This window comes from Alligator sinensis, unplaced genomic scaffold (assembly GCF_000455745.1).
Source record: "Alligator sinensis unplaced genomic scaffold, ASM45574v1 scaffold268_1, whole genome shotgun sequence".
NCBI lineage: Eukaryota > Metazoa > Chordata > Crocodylia > Alligatoridae > Alligator > Alligator sinensis.
Window position 1 is genome coordinate 5,269,426 of NW_005841853.1, and position 20,959 is coordinate 5,290,384.

Here is a 20,959-nt window from a genome sequence, read left to right on the forward strand (position 1 = left end):
AAGAGTGTTTCAGGAGGTGAAAGGCCCCCGCTGCTGTATACACTGGATTTTAATAAACTTTTCATGGTACAGATGGATTCATCAAACACAGCCATCGGTGCAGTGTTAGTTCAAAAGGATGGAGATGAGGAACACCCTCTTGCCTAAGTAGAAAATTACGCCCCCCTGAGAAGAACTATGCCATAGTAGAGAAGGAGTGTCTGGCGATCAAATGGGTGGTAGAAACACTTTGGTACTATTTGTGGGGGCCTGAATTCATCTTAACCACTGATCATGCCCTGCTGCAATGGCTGCAGAGCATGAAGACAAACAATGCAAGGCTAATGAGGTGGGCTCTCAGTCTTCAGCCATGCTGTTTTGTAGTGGCACGCAGTCCAGGGACCTGAAACGTGAGCGCCGACTTCTTCTCATAACAATAGGAGGAAGAGGAAGGTTTGGAGAGGAAGAAAAATCCCCAGACAAAAGAGAAGGGGCAGAGGTGCATAACAGAGAACCCTAGCCCTGTTACTAGAAAGGGGAGTGGCCCCATTAAGGCCACAGTTTTCAGGGCACAACCACAACAAGGGTTCAGGGAAGCCAGGGTCAGATGGCCAGGGGACAGCTCAGGCCAGAGCTATATAAGCCGGGGGTTGGGAGGCAGCCAGCCCAGGGGGAGGCAGAGTGTGGGGCTCCTGAAGGCCCCAGAGCCTGGAAGAAAACAGCTCTGCTGGCCAGGGCACAGGACATAGCACCTGGAGTGAAGAAGCCCAAGGTAGGCAGGCATGCTGCTTCTATTATTTTTACTTTGTTATAGCCCAGGGGCTTAGTGTCATGTTGTAGTTTAACCCGGTGGGTACGGGATGAGGCTATAAGGGGAGGTGGAGGCCTCATTAGCGCCCAGAGGGGCACACTTACAGAGCCAGAGAGCCCAGCGCCAGAGAGGCACAGCTACATGGGGCCAGGGCCATGGAGGTGGGAGGAGATTGATTAGAGTAGGGGTGGGCAAAATGGCTTATCTGGCTGTCAGCTGGACTCCATTTCCCAGCAGCCCTTGCCTGCATGGCTGGGGCTGATCTCCATGGAGACCCCAGCCACAGCTGCAGGGGAAAGCTCAGGCTGGGGTTGCCAGGGAGACCAGCTGCAGTCACGTTGGCAGTGTACACTGCAAAGCAGGGACAGGGGCCTCTCCAGAGCCAGCGGGATCCTGCGATGGGGGCACCTTGCTCCGAAGCCAGGGCAGAGCCGTGATCTGTATCCTGTACGCTCTGTGCAGTGGTGCAAAAGCAGGGGATCACTGCTCTTCCCCAGCTCCTTGCAGTGGTGACAGTCTGGTCTGAAGCAGGGGCAGAGCCATGACCCCTTGCCTGTGCACCCCTGCCCAGAGAATACAGGCTACAGATCATGTCTTTGCCCTGCAAGATCCCAGTGGCTCCGGAGCAGCCCCCTGCCCTGCTCTGCTGCACAGTTGCGGCTGGTCTCCATGGCAACTCCAGCCTTGAGCTTTCCCATGCAGCTGTGGCTGGGGTCTCCAAGGAGACCGACCCCAGCCATGCACAGGGGCAGCTGGGAAATGGGAGTCCACTGCCAACCAGATCCAGGCTGTCAGCTGAACTTTGCCCATCCCTGAGTTAGTCATTGCCTCAAACCCAAGCCTGACACAGTGGGTCTAGGCTAGATAGCCTATCTACATTAAAGGGGCAGAGGCCGAGTTGGCTGAGACCCCAACAGAGGGAATAATACTCATATAACTCTGCAAGGCATGGGGCACAGTGTAGGGATGGTATGTAGCCATGCAATTAGCCAACAAGGCAGGAGCTCCTCACCTCTGGGTGCTCTGGAGTGAAGACCCGATTGGGAACCCCTGGGGCAATCTCCCTTTTGAGAACCAAAATAAACATCAAGATGTGGCAGGCGAGAGAAGGGGAGACTATTCCCAAAAGTAGAGTGAAATAAAGGGGACTCTGGGGCACCGCCAGGAGTCCTTGACTGCCCTGGAGATGGCCCCCTATTACACCCACCTCCCTGTCAACCTGGTTCAGGCCTGGTCAGGAGGCACTATTGTTATGGGTGGAAGATGAGGGCCAGTCTCTGTAATCTGTTATCTCTCTGGCTGTTCTGCTGGCAGAGATGAAGCTGGCAGTTTTAGGATACAGATACGTGCATTAAGGGAAGCAGAGAGGACTCATCCCAGATAGACCTGAGATCCCAGATAGACCCAGCACTGTGCTCTGGCCACAGCAAGAGGAGGTTGCTTGGAGCTTCTCTTGCTCTAAGCAATCACTAGTTTGCACTATGACCGGAAAGGTCTATGACCAAGGTGAAGGTCATGAGATAAGTCTTATATGAGAGAACAGTAGAAAGCAATAGAGGCTTTGCATCTGTTTGCTTTGACAACCTCAGTAAGAGGAGACCTCATCAGCTACTATGGTCCCAGGGAGCCGTCAGTGAGAAAAGGAATCATGAGTTCTCCTGGATGGAGGCCGACCTCACCTCAGAAAGGGCTCTTCTGTCCCTGAGTGTGGACTTCCTGCTGCACTTTGAGTTCCCCCCTGCATGCTGATTCCCCATCCTTCTCACACTAGTCCCCCAAACTCATCTCTGCACACGGTCTACACATAGACCAGCAACCCATTGGACCCTCTGCCAGCGTCCCATACCACCATACCGCCACCTTCTCCATCCCCAGCCAGTCCTCACACCAGCTTCTTGGGCCAGGAGAAAACAACTGCTTTCATGTACATCCTCTTGTCATGACCTGTGACCTTCTAATGACAGCAGCCCTCCTTTCTGGCATGTCTAAAAGCACTGGCACCCTCTAAGAGCCAAAAACAACGTATGAATGGCACAGTCAGGAGTCCAAGCATACCACCTCCTCTTACCTTGAGGAATTTGTAGAGCAGGAAGGTGAACCAGTTGGTAAGCATTTTCTCTGCCACCGACTCTGTCCTAGAATCACCGCAGGAAGAGAAAGGGCATGGAAGAGACGGGTTAGTCATGGTGTTCAGGCCAAAGGATCATGGGGCATTTTACTGCCAAGTGCAAGAGGTGATGAGCACACAACAGGAGTACTTGTGGTGGCTCCTTTTGGTCCCACTAGGGTGGCAAAACAGGCAGTGTTTGTTCCTTGGAAGAAGCAAAGCAAAGCAAAGATCAGGCTAAAGCCAAAGCAACCAGCATCTTTACCCAGGCATCAGAGGACTCTACATCTTTCTCTGGTGGTTCAAGGAACCTTGTTAATTCTCTCCCCACCCTACGAGGTGCTTCGACATCCTGCTTTGGGTTCAAGGGGGAAGTATTACAGTTTTAAATCCTGGGGTGATAAATCCTGGATTTCATGCAGAAATAGGGAGATACCAGAAATGCCCAACAGGGCAGGCTCCAGGGTCCAACTGCACCTCTCTTGTACCCCAACAAAAGCCTGGCATGAGGTGTGACCATCAGGGTCTGGTCATACTGGGTGTGGGGGGCCTGGCTGGTATGGGTGTCGGGTTGGTATTTGGACCTGGCACACAGGACACCTGAGTCCCAATCCCTGCTCCTACCACAACCTTACAGTGAGACCACTGAGTCCCCCTAAGCCCAGCTAACCTGCTGGAGCGGGGGAAAAGCACAATCCTTTTGCCCAGGGCTGCTGTGAGGGTAACAGCAGGAAAGTCCAGAAGATGCACAGGACCACAGGGCTAACCCATGGAAGGTAATTCACTGGTTACCATTTTTTGGACAGTGGTGATATCTGCTGACTGTACTGAAGGTGATAAAAGGGAAAACTCATGGGGCAAAGCCTGAGCCCACAATCCATCAATATTTAGTCCTTAATCAGGCAAAAGCCCATGTTGATTCTTCAGTGGGAGCTTTGCCTGAGTGAGGACAGGCAAAACTGGGGGCCAGTCACATTGGCATAATCCACTGGTTTAGTTAGGGATGATCCATCCTTGAGCCAGGGGCTGAACCAGGCGTCTTCATGAGGTCCCTTCCAGCCCTACTTTCCTATGGTCCTATGATGCCAAGCTTTGTGGCACCAAGGCAAGGATCTGTGGCTCCACATGGCAAGAACAAAGCTGGTTTCCAGTCTCTGGTCATCACAGGCCCAAGCTTGCTGGCGTGACAAGATTCCCATGTCACTGCTAATGCCTCCTGTTTGCTCGTGGTGTTTCCTGATGCCCTGGCCAAGCTGTGGCAGCTTTGCTCTTGGTTCTCATGCATGAGCATGAGGCTGCTGGCTCTGGAGGGAGAAGACAGCAGGCCAGGGTCTGTGCTAGCCTGATTGTGCATTTGTATTCTGGCAGTGGTCTCAATCAAAGCAGAGCTCTGCTGCTCTGGAGCAGAGAATAGGAGACTGCTTCTTCCCGCTACTGCTTGCTTTAGTTTGAACCCTGTTTCCACTATATTTTCACTGTTTCCAGAGTCACTTTGTGAACAAACTGGGGGTGAGAGAAGCTGATTTACCTGGCACCTGCACTCCCAATCCCATCTGACCCACATGCATCCTTAATCCATTCCCTATGATAGAAGCAGAAAACACAGCTGCAGATAGTAGCTTGGTACTACCCTACTTTGGCCATCACCAAGGTGCCCCCGGGGGTTACAAGAAATAATGGCCACAAGCTAGCAGAGAGCAGATTTAGATTGGACATTAGGAAGAACTTCTTCACAGTTAGAGTGGCCAAAGTCTGGAATGGGCTCCCAAGGGAGGTGGTGCTCTCCCTTACCCTGGGGGTCTTCAAGAGGAGGTTAGATGAGTATCTAGCTGGGGTCATCTGAACCCAGCCCTCTTTCCTGCCTATGCAGGGGGTCGGACTCGATGATCTATTGAGGTCCCTTCCGACCCTAACATCTATGAATCTATAATCCCTGTCACTCCCAGCTGACCCAAGAGTCTCCATGCAGAGATCCTTCCTTGCCAGTCAGCCCCTTCACAGAGCCCTGCATCCCAATACTCACTCACTGCACCCCAACGGCCTGTGAAGCGGAGGGTCCCACAGCTGGGAGCTCACACACTGCCTTTCACCAGTTGGGTTTGCTGGCTGCCCCACATATGGCCATGATCAATCAGCATCTCTCAGCAGGGTGCTCATGTGACCCATGTTCCCAGCACGTCCAACAGCTTGGTGCTCCTCAAGCTTGTACAACCTGTGCCTAGTACAGTGCAAAGGTCACAGGGCATGGGGTGCTTTGCCTAACTTAGGTCACACAGCACAGGGCTCTGAGCCCCCACTGCCACATGTGGATTAATACCTGCAGGGTAGCAGGCACCTGGGGGCAGGGCCTGTCTGCACCGTACAGCCCAGGATCTCCAGCCCTATGCTCACAGCATGTCAGAAGCTCAGCTCTGCTGTGACAAAGGCAAATGCAGCACTGCCCATCCTGAGCCCATCTTATCCAGCCTCTGCAGGCATGGGGCACAGTGTAGGGATGGTATGGAGCCATGCAATGCAGGGCTCTCAGCATTTCTTGCTGTGAGGGGAGGCGAGCTACAAGGCAGGAACCTCCCTCTGCTCTGACTGATGCTAAGGAGCGAGGCCTGACATCCAGGCATTGAGGCTCAGCAAACACGGGGTGGGGGGCATCATTTGTGCATGTGGGGTGGAAAAAGTGACGTTGGCTGGTCACCCGCCATGGCTGCTGGGCCTAGAAGACAGCTCAGCATAATTTGAGAGCTGAACCACCCCAAGGACCGGCGTTCAGGCCGAACATCAGGGGGCTCTGCCTGGCGGCAGCCTCCATTGCATAAAGAACCAGCCCAGTCCCTCTGCCAGCACTCCCATGAGTGGCACTAGGAAGGTGGCTCCTCTGTGCTCTGGCTCCCATTCCCAAATGCCATCTCCAAGGATGGAGAGGGTGGCTTAGGCTGACGGAGAAAAGGAATGAAGCCCTGAGACGACAAGGAGAAGGGAGAGCTTGGGAGACAGGAGGAGCAGGAGTGAAGGGAGAAGGGATGGAGTGAGGTGAGAGGAGAGACCAAGGGGGAAGGAGACTGTGTGAAAGCCGGAGACTCAGAGACAGCAGCCAGCCTGCTGGGGTGGCAGTGGGAAGATGCCAGCAAGGCTAGGATGCTGCTGCAAGATGACTACAGTCACTCCACTTCCTCCTGCTGCTCCACAACAGACAGCAGGCCGGGTCAAACCCTCCCTCACAGCATGGCTCACACCTCCCTCAGAGCCCCCGGGGAACACAGAGCCTCTCCAGGGGCTATGACACACAGAGGAGCAGTTCTGGCTCCATCCAATAGAAGACAGTGGTGAGCACATGTTTACATGTGTGCGCACTCACACAAACAGACACACATGCGCACACTCACCCAGGAATGTCAGACTTCTCGATATATTTCTGCCAGGGGGGCACAATTAGCTTCTCCGCCTTTCCATTCATCATAAAGCACCTTTCTAGCTCCCCTGGCTGCAGAGACGTTGGTCTAGGTGTGACCCGAAGGTAAGCCAAGCATTGATGGCTGCCTGAGTTTGCAAGTCAAGGCTGAAGTGCTGACTCCAAGGTGTAAACTCCTCTGACCCTACCCACCTGATTAAAGGATCAGGCTAAAGCATAAAGCTCAGCATCAGCATTCACTATTTAATCACTGATCACTGGCGTGGCTGGAGAGAGGGGAAGAGTGAAATCCATTGGATACTACAAGTTACGGCGGGGGGGTGGGGAAATTCAGAGGTAAGGACAAGAGGAGACTTGCAAAGACAGGAAAAGAGACAGGGAGGGGGAGAATGAGAAACAAAGTGGTTGAAAGGGCACAGATCTTTGCAGGGTGCCATTGCATAAAGATAAACCAGTGACTCCCCATAAGGTAGTGAATGGCTTCTGCAGAGAGACCGTGTCCTGCCCTGGAGACACAAATTTTCAGTGAAAACCACTCACAAGTGGCACTGGGAGATCTGCTCTGCACCGTCCTGCCCTTCTACCCCGCTTTGCAACCAGGATCGAACAGAATCAGGCCCTTTCCTCTGGCAGAGACCGTGGCCTCTGCCCTGGCTCATGGGGGGCAGTGGTGCATGCACACATGCCACTATGTGATTTCCAGCCCAGCAGTGACTCACCTCCTCAGCAGCAGCTTGGGATGGTTTTTGCTCTCCAGGTTCTTGTCGATGAGGTCGGCCAGCAGCTGCTTGAGGACGTCGGTGGCGTACTCCAGCTTGCTCTGCAGCACGGTCATGATGAGCGAGGCCACGTTGCCACGGTCCCGCATGGAGAAGCTGCGCTGGGACTCCAGGGTGCGGATGAAGGACAGCAGGAACACCTTGTTGTTGATGAGCTGGGCAAAGAGCTTCAGGCCTTTCTCCACCCGCTCCTGCCGGTAGCCAGGCACCTGGTGCAAGGAGAAAGGAGCTGCCCTCAATGTCAAGACATTAACTGCCCCTCAAGGAGTCTCTCTGTGCCATGTAAGGACTTCGGAGCACGGTGCCAACCGTGCTTGACCATCCCATTCTCTACACCTAGCACCTACCAGCCTGGCGCTGCCCATCCCTTCTCATACCACTCATTGCATGGGGTCGTACTGGCCATGCCCTCACCACCCACAGCATGCAGCTCATCCCAACCCATCCCCACTCTGCCCCATGCCACAGCCTCCCCACTCAGACAGGGCTTTCCCCCACCCAAGTTGATGCGTTAGGACTTCAGGGCACAGAATTTGGTCTTGAGCAGAAGGCAGGATGGGGATGGCAGAAGGGCTTTGTCGGTCCCCAAATAACGCTACAAGAAATCTAGAACATTAACTATGTCCATCGCACAGGTGAGTTACCCTTCGATTGCACGGAGGGTCCTTTAAGGAGGAAAGAGGACCAAAGTGGGCGATTACAAAGGTAGAAATTTAAGAGTGCACTCAGTTGCATGATAGGAAATGGTGAGGTGATGCTGTTATTTCTCTCTCTCTGTCCCTCCATGAATGCTGTGCTCACAGAGGTGAAGAGTTAATGGCATTGATTAGATCCAGGCAGAAGGCGGGGGGACGTGTGCTCTGCAAGGTTACCCCCTAGGGCAGCTTCCCTCGATCCTGACCTGAAGCATGTGCCATTGTTCTGGATCTCAGTCGTGACCGGCAGCACCCCGACCTGTCCATACCCTCCACGCCGCAGCCCACTCCCTTGTCCCGTGGACTTTGCTTCTACCTGGAAACAGCCCCTGCTACTCCAGTCCCAGGGGCTCTGCCAATGTGCCTTTGCCCTCCCCTGACACAGCCTCTGCTCTTCCAGTCCAGCTCTCCTGATGAGTGGCAGCTTCCCCTGCAGCACTCATTGCTATTCCAGTCCTGGGCTCCCTGTGCAGCCGTCAATGCAGCTCAATGCTGACCTCCACCCCCCTGCTATTTCCTTCTCAACCTGCTTGGGCTCCCTCCTTGCAGTATCCCCTGCTGTGCAGCTCTTGCCCTCTGCCCTGCCCCTTTGCCCGCAGCGTTACCATTCAGACCCTCTCCTGCTCTGCACCTCGAGCTTTACTTACAGCAAGGATGAGTCCAGCCCTGGTCCTGCCCCACAGCTCTGCCAGGGAGGAGCTGCACCCCAGACCTGGGCTGCCAATGCGGTACCAACCCACAGAGCTATGCCAATCCTTTCAGTCCCTTTCCCAGCTCTACCAACACCTTCCCTGCATCCTCGCCCCCTGCTATTCCTGGACCACGTTTCATCGAGAGGTGCTGAATAACCTCAAAGTACAGATACGGGCACCAGGCAGCGACCTGCCAACTCACTCCCATCTCCTCGGAGATCTCTGCTGTAACAAACCCATCTGCAGGACAGAGCATCAATGCAGCTTATTGACAGGAGCTGCACCGAGGCTTGAAACAATGGCAGGAACCAGGGTCTAACTGCCTGGCTGGCGTGGGGCTGCCTTAAGGGGCGTTCATTTTTCCCGGAGCTTGCAGATTGCCAATCGAGTTGTAAAGCGATAAAGAAATAAATAAGCAATGCAAACAAACCATCAAAACCCTCCCTGATCCCAGGCAGCAAGGTAATAATTATTCCTAACTCACTCGCTTGCATGTTTAATATTGTCTACCCCCGGGCTATTATGAAGCAGCAAAAAGTTTATTTCTGCCGGGTCTGGAAGCAGTTAATTAGCAAGCGCGCTGGCAAGTGGAGCCTGCTCAGAATGGGCCCCGTGTTGGGCCTTTTCCCAACAATTAGCTTCTGTAGGGGAGCCTGGGCTGGCCGGACCCGGGCCCACTGCACACCTTCACTTCACTCCTTTTAACTCTTGCTTGGCTCTGCAGCCAGGGAAGCAGGTGGGAGCCCAGCTCTGCCTTTTTGTAGCAAAGGGGGTTGTTCTTGAAAGAGCTGCTGGTGTCTAGAGGGCAGGGAGAAAAAGATGCCTGTACTGAAATGACGGTGAAGCGGAGGGGGAGGCGGGGACAGAAGAAATGGTTCAGTTTCTTGGGATTGGAAGGTCCAGTTGGCAGCAAAGGGAAAATATGTGTGTGTGTGTGTGTGTGTGTGTGTGTACAAAGGCATGCATACATGCATGTGGGCATGTAGAGGGGTACGTGTGAACACATGTATATGGGCATACAGGGGTGTGTGTGTGCATCTGCATGCATGCACGTCTAGGGATCTGTGTGTAGGGATGCATATGTGTAGGGGCATAAGTGTGCAGGTGGGAGCGCGTGTGAATACCTACATTGGATGGGTGAAATCCTATGCTCAGCTCCCCTCAATGAGGCTTGTGAAACCAGAATTGGCCTTGGGTGCACAGGCCTGTGTGGGCGAGTGTGTGTGTGCAGGGAACGCTATTCTCTGCTCGCACTGCAGCTGCGTTAGCTCCTCTGCATGAAGCAGAGCAGAAGGAGCCCCAGAGTGAGTCCATGCTGCAAGTCCGTGGCTGCGGTGGAAAGGGAACAGCTGCCCCAGTTCCTGGCAAGTGGCATCAGAGACACCCCTGTACTTACTGAGGGGCATGAAACAACTGGTCTCTCCCACCCTTGGTAGCAGTGGTGCTTTAACAGTGACTGCTCTCTGCAAGCACGTTGCTCCAGGCTTCAGAGAGCACCGGCTGTGTCCTCTTCAGCTGCTGTGCTGGGTCCAGCCTGTGCGCAGAGCTGCCAAAGCACCTCAGCCCTGGCCTTGAGTGTTCCCTATATTAGCCCACTCCTGGGCCTCTCCTAAGCACACAGCCTGCCAAATTTTTGCCGAGCACCTTGCCAGCACACACCCTGGTCTTGGCTTGCAACGCATTCCTGCTCGCCCAGCCCAGCTCCCTGTAGCAGAGCCGCTGGCCATGCCAAACTCTGAAGTGGTTTTGCAATGCAGGCAGATGTTCACCTGGGACTGGTATCAGGCGTACCGAGCTCATTAGCGCCGGTGATGTAATGCAGGCTGCTCCGGGGGCACAGCGGCCCTACCTGCCCCTGCCACCCAGGGGTTCAGTCTGGACGATGCTGGGAAAAACACCGAGAGCCTGAGGCCCTTCTGAGACCAAGTGGAATTATACTGAAGGCTCCTTTGTTAGGACAATGCTCAGCAGTTGCAGAGCATGGTCCACGTGTTAACAAAATATCTCCTCTGGGTGCTGCCAATCATTTCTGAGCCCTGCTAAAGAAAGACAGGAGCCAGACGCCAGGGTACACTGTGCTGTCGGTATATGGCTCTGTGGGGGCCCTGTTGCATGGATAGATGTACACATTCCTTAGATAATTCACATTGGTTACTAGGGGACAGGGGACAGGTAATAACCATTTCCCTTTAGTAACAGAGTACCCCAGGATGGATGTGGACACATACCATCGAAACTGGTGTAACCTGTGCCCAGAGGTTCAGCCCAGAGTCTTTCCAGGGTAACTCTCCGTGAGACTAAGAAGTTGCCTCAGTTGATGGTCAGTACCATCGGTATCATGTTGCCGACTGTTTTGCACTGATGTAAGGCTGATTACACTGACGTCTGTCTATGCCTTGAGATGATGATGTAGCTTAATGCCCTATGGAAAGAGGCTGCGCCCCACTGCATTGAGCTTGTGTGACGTGCAGCTTGTTGGCGTTGCAATGGTGTCCCTTCCATACTGGACAGGATGGGAAAGCACCGGGTGAGCAGGTGGGACGAGATGTTCATTATTCTCTTTCTTACCTCCAGATCCCTCAGAACAGGGTGGTCTTCAATGCCTGGGAAAAGCACCCTCATGGTGTAGGTCCGGTAATCGAGGAAGGGGATCCCAGCACCATCCAAGTCACTCGTGAGCTCGTGAATGTCCGTCTGAAGCTCTGCAAAAGCTGAGACAAAAACCCACTTGCATTACACTGCTGGCCTGGTTTTGTACCTTGACACTATCTGAAAAGGGCTGGGCTGCCCCCCATGCTGGTATAGCCTGTACCAGGAGAGGGGAGGAGGGAATAAATGGATGGAGAAGGTGGCAAAGTAGTGGGATGAGCTTCCCCACCTGTCAGCCTCTCTCCAGGGTCTGATGACACACAAAGTCTGCATGGGGTCAGACACTGAGAAAGGGGTTCAGCTAATCCAGTTCTCAGCGTGGTTTGGCCAGCCAAAGGAGATGGTTTGAACTGATCTGGGTCTGAATCAGAACCTGGGTTCTGGTACTCTTTTGCTTAGAGAAGATGAAGCCGTGCCCCGCTGGGGACCAGCACCTGCGCCAGGCACGAGCACCCTGAGCACCCGCCTGGTGATGCTGCCGGCAGCGCCATGAGGGGGAGTGCGTGGTGGGCCCCCACACCCCCCACTCTCACTCATACCTCACAAACCTGACACACCCAGACCTTGCCCACAGAATCCCACCAACATACACACACCCCGACATACCCTATGCCCCCCCACCGCCACACCCCTTCACAAACCCACACACACACACCCACACCCCACCATACGCACAAGCCCTCATCATACTCACTCACACACACCCCATCATACACACACACACACCTCTACCATGCACACAAACACCCCCTACCATATATATGCATGCACACCCCTTACCATACACACCCCCACCATACACACAAAGACACACACATACACCCCCTACCATAAGCATACACACACCCATATACCCTACCAGACACACCCCCTACCATACACATACATACATCCCCTACCATACACACACACACCCCCTACCATACACACATGCACACCCACCTCCCAACCCCACCATACTTACCCACACACACCATACCATACCATACTCCCTACCCTACACACTCACCCCCACACCCCACCATACATACCCCCACGCTCAACCACACCCCACGCTCCACCATACACACACAATATAAAAGTGCAATACTTTATTTTTGAGTGTCTATGCAATCAATCCCTTCTATGTACAGTATACAAACACAAATCATGACAAATATGTTTTGTAATAAAATTAATATATATTATAGTAGGTGTTTGACTTCTAGTTAAGTATATGATTTGGTTGTTTTCTGGTTCAGAAATGCCAACCCTCCTCCCGACTCCCTAAAGGAGTATTTGGAGTGGGGAGGCAAGGGGAGGGATTTCTGGTCAGGGGTTAGGGGGTGGGATGTCCAGTCCCAAGATAGCTACCAGGGAGCAAGGCAATTGTCAAAGGATGGGGCTACCCATGCAGCCCTCCACAGCTCACCAGCCGAAAAAATTGCCCACCCCTGCTCTACCTGCTGTGACCTCCCAAATGAGAGGAGACTCTCTGGCCCCAGGGCCTCTCCTCTCCAATCCCTCGTACCTTCCTTGCATTCCAGCGCCACCCTGGACTCCAGGTTGTCCATCTGCATCTGCAGCCGCTTCAGGGTCAGGTCACTCTCCCGGGACTTGCGCTTGTAGGCAATCAGCACGGCCACGATGAAAATGATGAGCAGGCCCCCAGCCACAGCAATGCTGATGATGGCAGGCAGGCTGAGTGGGCTGTCCGGGGAGATGTAGACCATCCCAGGGGAGAACTCCATCCCTCCCACCCGAGCCTAGGGGGAAATCAGGAGAAAGTCATGTCAGAAAACCCCAGACTCAGGAGCTCCCAGGACCTCCGTCTGTCCCTCAGTGACTGGGAAAGTTACACCTGTAGCAGCAGCACCTGAGCTGGGCACCCCAGCTAGTCTCACAAGCTAAACAGGACCCTGAGCTGCTTAGGGCCTGAATGCAAGACAGCCCCAAGGTGCTGCTAAAGGTGACTCTAGTGAATCTTTTTGAGCTAGGTCTCTTCTTCCTGAAGAGGTACCGAACCCAGCTGCCCAGCACAACGCTAGTGGGATGGTGAGACCTTAAGCATCATTGAACAGATGCGCCATCCACTTATAGGCTGTGTCAGAAAAAGCCTTCCCAAATCCCTCATCTTAGTGCTTCATCTTCCCTTCTCTGCATCTCCAAACACATGCACCCAGTTCTCCCCCTGCCTTTGATATCTGCCCTCCCCTCCTGAAACGTTCTCTATATCATAGAAAAGGAAGGTTGGAAGGGACCTCAGGAAGTCGCATCTAGTCCAACCCCCTGCTCAAAGTAATACCATCTGCCTTGAAGACAGTTGGACAAGGACAAGATCAGGGTGACACCGGTGCAAAACCCTGCTGTTGCCTGCTTCCTTATTCTGAGGTCTCACTGTACCCCACCATGCTTAATTCACTGTCATAATACTGGGGGGAGAACACCTCCCTGCCTCCATTTTTGCAGGACCTGGGATGTTCAGCGGTTTGGTCCATGCCATATCTGCAGGAGCGAGATTAGGGCGCCGGAGATCGGACGATTCATGCTTATCATCACAGTGGCACTCAGCAAGTACTAACTCGAGTACCAGCAATGCCAAGCTGCATTGGAGAAGGTGTTCCCCAGAACCGCGGTTCCCCCACGTAATCCCGATTTCACTGCAGGGAACTTTCTGTCTTTGGTTCACAGCCCAGACACTGTCAGAGCAACAACCCCACGCTTGTAAATTGATGACAAATGTATAACTCACCCTTAACACTAACGCTCACTAAAATACTTAAGCACTGTCTTCCTGCATTTCGAGTGGCATCTCTTGTTTGATTAATCCCGGGCTTGCTCCACTAAATTGACTGGAGTTTGGTTGTTTTTTTCTATAGTGACAAGAGCATACCCACGTCCTGCAAAGAGTCAATTTGATTCCCATCCTCACCGGTTCACTGGGGTTTATTTGTCATCCTCTCTCTGTCCTCACCTTTGCTGAACATGTTGCACTTTGAATTTCATCCAGAAAAGTATCGGGGAACCCATGATGTCATACCCTTGGAGTTCGCACCGAGAAGGATCCATTTCACTTCACTAGTGCTTCCCTTGCAGGATCTTAATGTGCTTTACAACTGTGAGTTAATTAAGACCTGCAATAATATTCCCATGGGGCTAGCAAGGATTAGCATCTCCATTTTACAGACAGAAACTCTAGCCCATGGAGGTTGAATGACTAGTCCAAGGTCACACAGCAAGTCAAACACAGAAGCCAGGACTTGTCACCTCAAATTCGTTGCTCTGACTCATCAGAAAACAATCTCTCCTCAAGTAACCCAATATTTTATCTCCATCAATCTCTGCAAATCTCTCTTCACAGGAATGCAACAATCCATACAACCAGCTTTGGGGGAGGACTACATCGATCAGGGCCAATCAAAAACATTGATCATCAATATTTGTTGACAGTGGCCATGTCTAACAGTTGGTTGGCTTGTCCATGGTGTGATGTCATTTATACATTCATTCTCTCTATCAATAAGGTCATAATATGAAACGGGATTTTTTTGCCTATTTTGCCATCACCCCATGGGACTGCAGTATGCGAATGATTGAAAAGAAGAGAAAAGAGAAAAAAGGAAAGAAAGAAACAGAGAAAAGAAGAAGCACAGTTTCCAAGGTCCCAATTCTACACTTTTTATTTCCTCATAGTCCCAGCTAGAAATAATAAGAAAAATAATATTTAATCATGCAGACAGTATTGAAATGTTTGCACTCTCTTCCTCTCTCTAGAGACAGACTTTAGGCCTTTCCATGCTAATGGTTGCTGCAGCCAGCACTGGGCACAGGGCTGACCTGCCAATGCATGAAGCCACATTGGGTGAGGGCATTGGCACCGTACAGCCGGCACTGTGCAAGAGATATGGGTTTCCTCCAGAGGGTGTCCCCAAAAACAGAACGGCTAAATTCAGGGCCAGTCTCCAATCTGCAAATGCCCTCAGTCCTATTCCAGGGCTGGGGTACTGTGCTGCAACATATATCCCCACGCTCCTGGTGGTCCTCATGATAAGATCCCACCTCGGGAAAGGCTCACGTCACATCACTTTGTGCATCACTTACCATCACTTTGTTGCATCACTTACCATCACTTTGTGCCGTCCAGTGAGATTTGGGGACTCACACAGCAGCTGCACATCTGACACCGTCACCGTGCAGGGCTTCTCCCCGACCAGCACCGTGTAGTTGAGCTTGGCGTTCCCTCCAGCCACGGGAGGGATCAGGTTCTTGCCCTGGTGAGAGGAGCAAACCCACACATGCATCAGCAAAGCATTACATGGGTCTGCACCTGCAACATGACTGCCATCCCTAGACAAGCCCTTTTTGGCTCATCCTTCCCTGCCTTGCCCTGTAATGTAGATGCAAACTGGCACAGATGGGTACAGGCTGCCCTGCTATTGCCTCTCTGGGATGATTGGGATGCATTCATGCAAGTAACAGTCCCCACAAAACACCCTTATATGTGCAAAATGGATGCATCATTGGAATGGGCAGGTGGGCATTTGTGTGTGCGGTTACTGCTTTCCACATGAATCACTTCGAGGCGCTGCGATGGACACTGTTCATAAAGCGCTCTGACTTCTAGCAAGTCTCAAAACACAAAGGGGCTGTTTTTGGATCAGCTCAGCAGTGAATGAAAGGCCTTTATAAATCCAGACAGAGGCAAGCTGGGGTGTCCTAATGGCCATATTGTCAAGAACTAAAGCTGTATAGGGCAGAACTCTCAGTTGCTATAAACCTAATCTGCACATGAGGTTTGCAGGGAACAAGCTCACATCTGCTCCGGTCATCGTTAATTAATGGGGCGCTCCAGGATGCTGGCGGGTGCTGCCAGTGCTGCACCTAGGCGAACTTGTAGTATCGAGCCCTGCTATGCCAGAGATAATGATAATAATAATCGGACAATGGGAAAAAGTTACCATTTTTGGGCCCCGTTTCTGTCCAGGCCCCAGGTAGCCACCCAGTTCACCCATGCCTCTGTCTGCCCTGGGTGCTGCGCTGTAGTAAAATGTTGGAGGGTGCTGGGTTGTGATTGGCACTGTGTTGGTAAGTGTTGGGCTGCGACTGGTGGGATATTGGTGGGTGTTTGCTGTACGTGGGTGCCTGGGCTGTGACCAGTAGGATTTTGGTGGGTGCTAGCCATGATTGGTGACGTGACCACAATGCTGCGATGGCTGAGATGTCTCAGCAGTGGTGGCAGATGACAGAACAAGGAGCAATGGGCTCAAGTTGCAGCAAGGGAGGTTTAGGTTGAATATTAGGAAAAACTTTCTCACTAGGAGGGTAGTGAAACACTGGAACAGGTTACCTAGAGACATGGTGCAATCTCCATCCATGGAGGTTTTTAAGGCCTTGCTCAACAAAGCCCTGGCTTGGATGATCTAGTTGGGGCTGGTGCTGTTCAGACCAGGGGGGGGAGACTAGATGTGACCTCTTAATGTCCCTTAAAATCCTAATTGTCTATGATTTGATGTCACTAGGTGCAGTACTGTGACTGCTGGGACGTTGGCAGAGCCTCTCTTGTGTGTGGAAGAAGGTGTGGACGTGTGTGGATGGTCTTCTTGGACTGGTGGGATGTGGGTGGGGACCTCTGCGTGACTGGTGCAATACTGGCAGGTGCAGCGATTTGAACATCAAATGCATTTCTAAGAGGCATCACCATTCTCTGGTTCTCCATCCCTTTCCCCCACACCCTCACCTTCAGTATGATGGGGCTTCCCGGCTTCAGTTCCAGGACCCCTGCGGGGTTGAAAACCTCAAACACTGGGTTGGGATAGTAGGTGAAGTTGGTTTTGTTGAGGATCAGCAGGGACTGCACGTTGTCCAGGATGAAGCCGAACTCTTCTGGGCGCTCAGCTAGATCAGACTGGTAATTGGGGTCGACTGCCAGGGCTGGAGCCTGGCAGGTCATCTCGGTGGAGTTCTGCACCTCACAGATCTAGGGAGAAGAAGCCAATATGGACCTTTAAGACAAAGCCACTCGAGCAAACACTTTACAGGAGAATAAATCCCATTCTGTGACAATATCCCACCTTACCCATACCTCCAAGAGGGTCGCCCTGCTTGGGGTACCATTGTCACTCCACCTCTACATCCATCCCTCCTGAGGGTACAATCAACTAGACTGCAAAGGGTATGGAAATCCCATTCTTCTTGTAGGAGGCTTTGCTGTCTCAGCGCTCCTGCTTACGCGGCACCTCCTCCTTGGAGAGACTTCAGTCTCCAGGGATGCCAGTGCCAGCATCCTGCATCAACCCTGATTTTTCTTCAGCTCTGCCTCAATGCAGAGCTACACCACCAAAGCTACAGCTCCACCCCCACTTGGCTTCCCCGCTTTGAGACTTGCTCCAAATCTGCATCCAACTGAGGAGTCTCATCTTACCAGTAGCTTTTATCTTTACTACAGGCTAGATAATGCACTGTCCTAAACTGTGGGGCTCTCCAAGTCTGACTCCAGAGGACAACCTTGTGCTTACAATGTTGGATCAGGACTCAGGGGATGTGGGTATTTGGTGCCTGGTTCTGCCATTCACATGGTCTCCAGATAATGCTGAGTAAATCACTGATTGTCTCCATGCCTCAGTTACCCATCTATAAAATGGGTCTGACAGCAGTTTTGCTCTCATCTGGTTGGCATGTATGCACCTCTGGGCAGTGTCTGTCTCTCATTAACTCTCCAGAGAGCAATGAGTCCAAACCTCGGTGGGCAGTATGGTACTCCCAAAGATCATCACGGACCCAGGTCTGCCTGTAACACTCCTCCCTTTCCACCTTCCTTTTCCCCATTTGTTGCATCCTCTGCTGCTGAGGAAGGCTTTGCTATGGTGGCTGGCCTCAGACAGGGGCTAGGATTGGTTTAGCCCAGATTGGTGCACAGGAGAAAGGTGACTTGGTGCCTAAGAGATGCAGAAGATGCAACAGGCCAGTCTCTTCTCACTGGGATGGCTCTGACCTAGCACCAAGTAGCCCACCTTCGTGCCACAACCTGCTCCACGGGAGGGCTGCGGACTGCTCACCTGAATGGGCTCAACATTGCAGGGAGCACTGGAGCAACACATTACTGGGCTGTGTCTGGTAGGTGCGACAAGGTCAAAACTATACACCCAGTTAGAGCCAGAGCTGCCCCAGAGGAGCAGTTGAGATGGCTGGAGACGGGGAGTGCCAGCAGGCAGCTTGCACGGAGGGAGGACCCGTGTACAGTTCATGCTCTGGCTGCAGCTGACCTCCATGTGTCCACCGGGACCCCCGTCATCCAATGCTTCCCCCCACACCTGAATCCCCAACTGAATGCCTTGCCCACTGCCACATGGATCCTCACTTGGTGGGCAGCAGCTGACTTCAGATGCCAGGCTTCCCAGGTATCCCTTCCTTGCCTCCCCAACAGAGCTGATGAAGTCATGCTAGGATAAGCTAGCTCCTTCCACCCAGGCACTGCTTTTCTGTTACCCACAAGCTGCTGCAAAATGCCACCCATCCCTTTCTGCTCTGAAGTCTGGAGCTGGTCCCAAGATCTCCTGGGTCACTAGGACCAGAACCAGACCCTACACCTGAGATTCAACAAGGACAAGTGCCAAGTCCTGTACTAAGGATGGAGCAATCCCCTGCACTGGTGCAGGCTGGGGACCAACTGACTAAGCAGCAGCTTTGCAGAAAAGGACCTGGGGGTGACAGTGGACAAAATGGTGAATATGAGCCAGCAGTGTGCCCTCATTGCCAAAAAGGCTAATAGCATCCTGGGCTACATTGGTAGGACATGCTACTAGCAGATCAAGGGAAGTAATTATCTATTATCTATCATCTATTCAGCACTGGTGAGGCCACATCTGGAGTAGTGTGTCCAGTTTTGGGCTCTCCACTGCAGAAACGTTGTGGAAAAATTGGAGACAGTCCAGTGGAGGGCAACAAAAATGGTCCGGGGCCTTGGGCACATGACTTGTGAGGGAACTGGGCTTATTTAGTCTACAGAAGAAAAGACAGAGGGGGGATTTAATAGCAGCCTTCAACTCCCTGAAGGATGGCTCCAAAGAGGATGGAGCTGGACTGCTTTCAGTGGTGGCAGATGTCAGATTGAGGAGCGACGGGCTCAAGTTGAGCAAGGGAAGTTTAGGTTAGATATTAGGAAAAACTTTCTTATGACGAGGGTAGTAAAACACTGCACGAGTTACCTAGAGAGGTGGTGGTATCTCCATCCTTGGAGGCTTTTAAGACCCAGCTAGACAAAACCTTGGCTGGGATGATGTAGTTGGGGCTGGTCCTGCTTTGGGCAGGGGGTTGGACTAGATGTGACCTCCTGAGGTCCCTTCAACCCTCATTTTCTGTGAGTCTATGAGTCTCTTTCCAGCTGCCAGGGCCTGCGTACACTGCTCCTGAACTGGCCGGTGGTGTTACCATAGTGGGAGTGGAGCATCCTCACACTTTGCTGATCCCAGCATGCTCTGCTGGGAGCAGGAGTTTGGATCCATCCACTCGATACCACAGCTGCAGATTGGGGGGGCACATGCAATGGGTAGGCAGTGACCGCTTCTAGCACGCAAGTGTCCGAGCCACTGAAACTATCCCTGCTCCCAAGTGTCACTCTTGCGGCAAGGCCCGGCAGAGACCAGGGACTGAATGGACCATTGACCCCTCTTGCCTCTCCAGGCTGAAGCTGAGGCATACTGGAAGGGCGTTCTTGAGGGGACCTCGCCTTTGCTTCCAGGGTTTGCTGCTCTGCAGATAAACAGATTCACTCTCTAGCTCATCTCACCAGCCAACACTGCCATGCTCTTTAACGCGGTCCCGTTGCCAGCAATAATACTCACATTGACGTGCTCCTTTCCCCCATACTTCGCCCGGATCTGGGGGTTCTGTATCAGGTCCAGGTGTGTTCCCCATACGACAATGGGTGTGTTTCCACTGGGAATAGAAAGAAAAAAGAGCATGAAACACCCATTTTCAAAACACCCAGGACCAAATGTAATGGTGGGGGGTGCTCCCAGGCTGTGCTGCCCTTAAAAGTGCCATATGCGGACAGACAGCCACGGGCCAACTCCCCGGTCAGACAGACAGGGACTCCCACACCCTGATCTGTGATGGGGGCAAGGCAAAAAGTCTCCAGTGAGCATTTTATCTGCTCAGTCACAAAGCCTGATTTGCTGTCTCATCCATGCCCTTCTCCTACCCAGCACTGCGGTTTCAGCTGATTTTCACCCCATCTCTCAAATGTGAATCTTGCTGTGTTATTTCAGGGAAACGACATGGGGAGAAGCCCAAAACTTGCTGGGGACAGAGAGGAGGTTGCCCTCTTGTGCTCTGTCTTCCCCTTCCATCAGCTTCCCTCCACTTACTAAACATGCAGGGCAAAGTATATGAACGTGGATGCGGTTAACTCTTGGGATGTGATAGGTTTGAACGCATAGGAGAGAGTGCCCCATTAGAGAGAGAGAGAGGCACCTGGCTATGTGTTGGCTTGCTAAGATTGAGGGCACTGGGCTTGTCTCATATGAAGCCTATTCTGGAAACACCATTTGCAAGGGATCTGAAAACCTTCCTCAGCAACCTATCAGGGACCCTGCAGAGGTTCGGTGCAGGTATCTTGGTGCTTCCGGTTTCAATCACAGCCCAAAAGTGTGGAAAGAAACCAGCAAAGATACACTTCCAGACCTGGAGGTTAGCACTCAGGGCTGCATGCAAAAGGGATGTATATTCTTCCACATGTGCTGGGATGCATATTGGGATGTATATTCTTCCACCCACACTGGGATGTATACTGGGATGTATAGTCTTCCACCCACACTGGGATATATGTTGGAATGTATATTCTTCCACCCGCATTGGAAAGTAT

The 20,959-nt window shown here is 52.5% G+C and overlaps 1 protein-coding gene across 1 annotated transcript in view; it reads right to left on the minus strand.

The window, feature by feature from the left end:
- PLXNA4 (plexin A4) overlaps window positions 1–20,959 on the minus strand; it is a 285,370-nt gene that overhangs the window by 59,466 nt on the left and 204,945 nt on the right. The window contains exons 15-21 of the mRNA XM_006016338.3: window positions 19,938–20,031; window positions 16,835–17,074; window positions 15,222–15,368; window positions 12,629–12,863; window positions 11,038–11,180; window positions 7,023–7,291; window positions 2,859–2,925 (exon numbers count right to left, since the gene is read on the minus strand). Of these exons, the coding sequence (XP_006016400.1) occupies window positions 2,859–2,925; window positions 7,023–7,291; window positions 11,038–11,180; window positions 12,629–12,863; window positions 15,222–15,368; window positions 16,835–17,074; window positions 19,938–20,031 (1,195 nt within the window). The remainder of the gene's footprint in view (window positions 1–2,858; window positions 2,926–7,022; window positions 7,292–11,037; window positions 11,181–12,628; window positions 12,864–15,221; window positions 15,369–16,834; window positions 17,075–19,937; window positions 20,032–20,959) is intronic.